Source organism: Cyprinodon variegatus, unplaced genomic scaffold (assembly GCF_000732505.1).
Source record: "Cyprinodon variegatus isolate N-32 unplaced genomic scaffold, C_variegatus-1.0 Scaffold17, whole genome shotgun sequence".
Classification (NCBI taxonomy): Eukaryota; Metazoa; Chordata; class Actinopteri; order Cyprinodontiformes; family Cyprinodontidae; genus Cyprinodon; species Cyprinodon variegatus.
The window spans coordinates 582,933-585,078 of NW_015150470.1; the positions used below are offsets into that span (position 1 = coordinate 582,933).

The following is a 2,146-nucleotide window of genomic DNA, read 5'->3' on the forward strand; positions in this document are numbered from 1 at the left end:
ACCCGCTCCTATGTAATTATAAATAACGAATTCTAAGGCAACGCAAATATTAAGGTTAAGAGGCTGAGCTCGTAGATGATTATAAAATAACATAGTTATGTATAATAGATTACATTTCTGACTGTATATCCCTGTAATTATTACACACTGTAGCTTTAATGAGAGCAGTGGGCTTTATGCTGCCCTGCAAGGCTTTAAACCTGGGTTTGAATGGAGACAAAGACATTCTAAAGCACATATCAAGGAGCTCATTAATGAGCCTTGATCAATATCTATTTCTGACTATGGTCATGGTGGGGAGTCCTGCTTCCCAGCGGTAGGTTGAGCTAAACATACTCAAAATGTGCAGGGTCACCTTTGAGCACCATTTCACTTTTCTTTCACTAATTTACTGCAGCTTTTTCATTCTCTGCTCTCTTTTTCTCATCATCTTCTCCTTCTTTCCCATCGCCCGGCTTGCCACAGGTTTGCCTGCTGTGTCTAAAAGTAGCTAGCAGCAGTGACCCAAGCTGACACAGCTGATTGGTTAATTTGTATCATGTGTAGCCTGGTGCCGGACGCTCCAGACGGCTTTACCATATTAAAAGGAGAAGCAATGCAAGTGAAGTTAGACACTGTCGTCAGACAACATGCAGTAATTTATAAATGTTTTATATCAGGTTGGGTCGGGATTAGCCAGCAGAGGGTCCGAATCCAGACCACGGTCCGCTAATCCATGACCTCTGCTTTATACATTCATGTACTGTATGTGGGGGTATTAAATGGCCATATTTGTGCATGCATCCGTATGTATGCCACTATGTCTTTTCATAGGTTCTTACATGAACACTTTCATTTCTTAGTTTTTTTTTTGCAGTGTTGCTGACCTTTGTGTCTGATGAGGTATCTGCCGAGGACGATGAGAAGGCAAAGCAGGATGAAGACGATAACTGCCACAACCCCACCGATAACAGCATGGTCCACGTTCGGAGGTTTCGACAGGGCTGTTGTGTCTTCAGGAGGGAGTGGGGGGGTTGGGTTAAGAGAAGACAAGAAGTTAGGACCCAAGAGAAGGGAAATTATAAACAGAGCATCGTGTAGTATGGGCACAACAGGAAGAGATAAAAAGAAAACAGAAGGGACAAGACGGAATAGAAGAACATGTAGAAGAAGCAGAGGAAATTCTAATTGGAGAAAGGAAAAACAGGACGGAGGGAGAGGAAAATAGACGAAGGGGTTGGTGGATGAATATTGGTGGAAATAGGAGACGGATGATGAAAGGCAGCAGAAACCGAGCGAGAGAAAATAATAGGGATAGAGACAGAGAGAAGGCAAAAAGAAAAGATAGGAACATGGGAGTAAAGAAACATGTCAGGATATAATACCCACTGTGGCAAAGCTTCTCAAGACAAAAGCAGGGAAGTAAAAAAATAAAAATAAAAAAAGGCAAAGCAAAAGAAACTATTTCACCATCCTTATTTAAAATTGTTTGTACCTAACTTGCAGAGAAATCTGCATTTTACAGCATTTTGGGTAAATGGGAAAATACATAATTCTGTTTAAAGACTCCTTTCGAGCTGTAAATTTACCTGTTTGGTTTAAAAAATAATAGAGATTCTATTTCTTTAGCGAATGAAAGTATTGGAAGTCATATAAAAATAAAGCCCAGTTCTTTAGGAAAACTTCTACACTGCCAAAACAACCAGAATGCTCAGACTGATGCAAAGGCATGAAAATGTTTCTGATATCAAGTTCTTCAAAGGTTTTCACTGTTGCATTTTCAAAGCAGCAAAACTTTTTTTGACAAAAGTAGATGAAATCTAACATTACAACCTTTCACCTAATATGATATATTTCAGATAATAATGATTTAATCCCCTGTAAGTTCTAAAGTAGCTGATCAGAAAAAGACTTATTCCCTGAGTGTTTGCTTGCTTCAAATGAAAAACTTCTTCAAAATATATATATCTAAAAAAAATCAATTGTCAAAAAACATGCTGTTTTCCTTCCCTGTGCAAAAAAAAAAAAAAAAAAAAAAGACTTATTCCCTGAGTGTTTGCTTGCTTCAAATGAAAAACTTCTTCAAAATATATATATCTAAAAAAAATCAATTGTCAAAAAACATGCTGTTTTCCTTCCCTGTGCAAAAAAAAAAAAAAAAAAAAAA

General features: G+C 37.7%; 1 protein-coding gene across 2 annotated transcripts in view; it reads right to left on the reverse strand.

The window, feature by feature from the left end:
* The window catches only part of cadm3 (cell adhesion molecule 3), a 177,043-nt gene that overhangs the window by 6,457 nt on the left and 168,440 nt on the right, over nucleotides 1-2,146 (reverse strand). For both annotated transcript variants that reach the window (XM_015387098.1, XM_015387087.1), the window contains one exon: nucleotides 867-992. In XM_015387098.1, coding sequence (XP_015242584.1) covers nucleotides 867-992 — 126 coding nt within the window. The remainder of the gene's footprint in view (nucleotides 1-866; nucleotides 993-2,146) is intronic.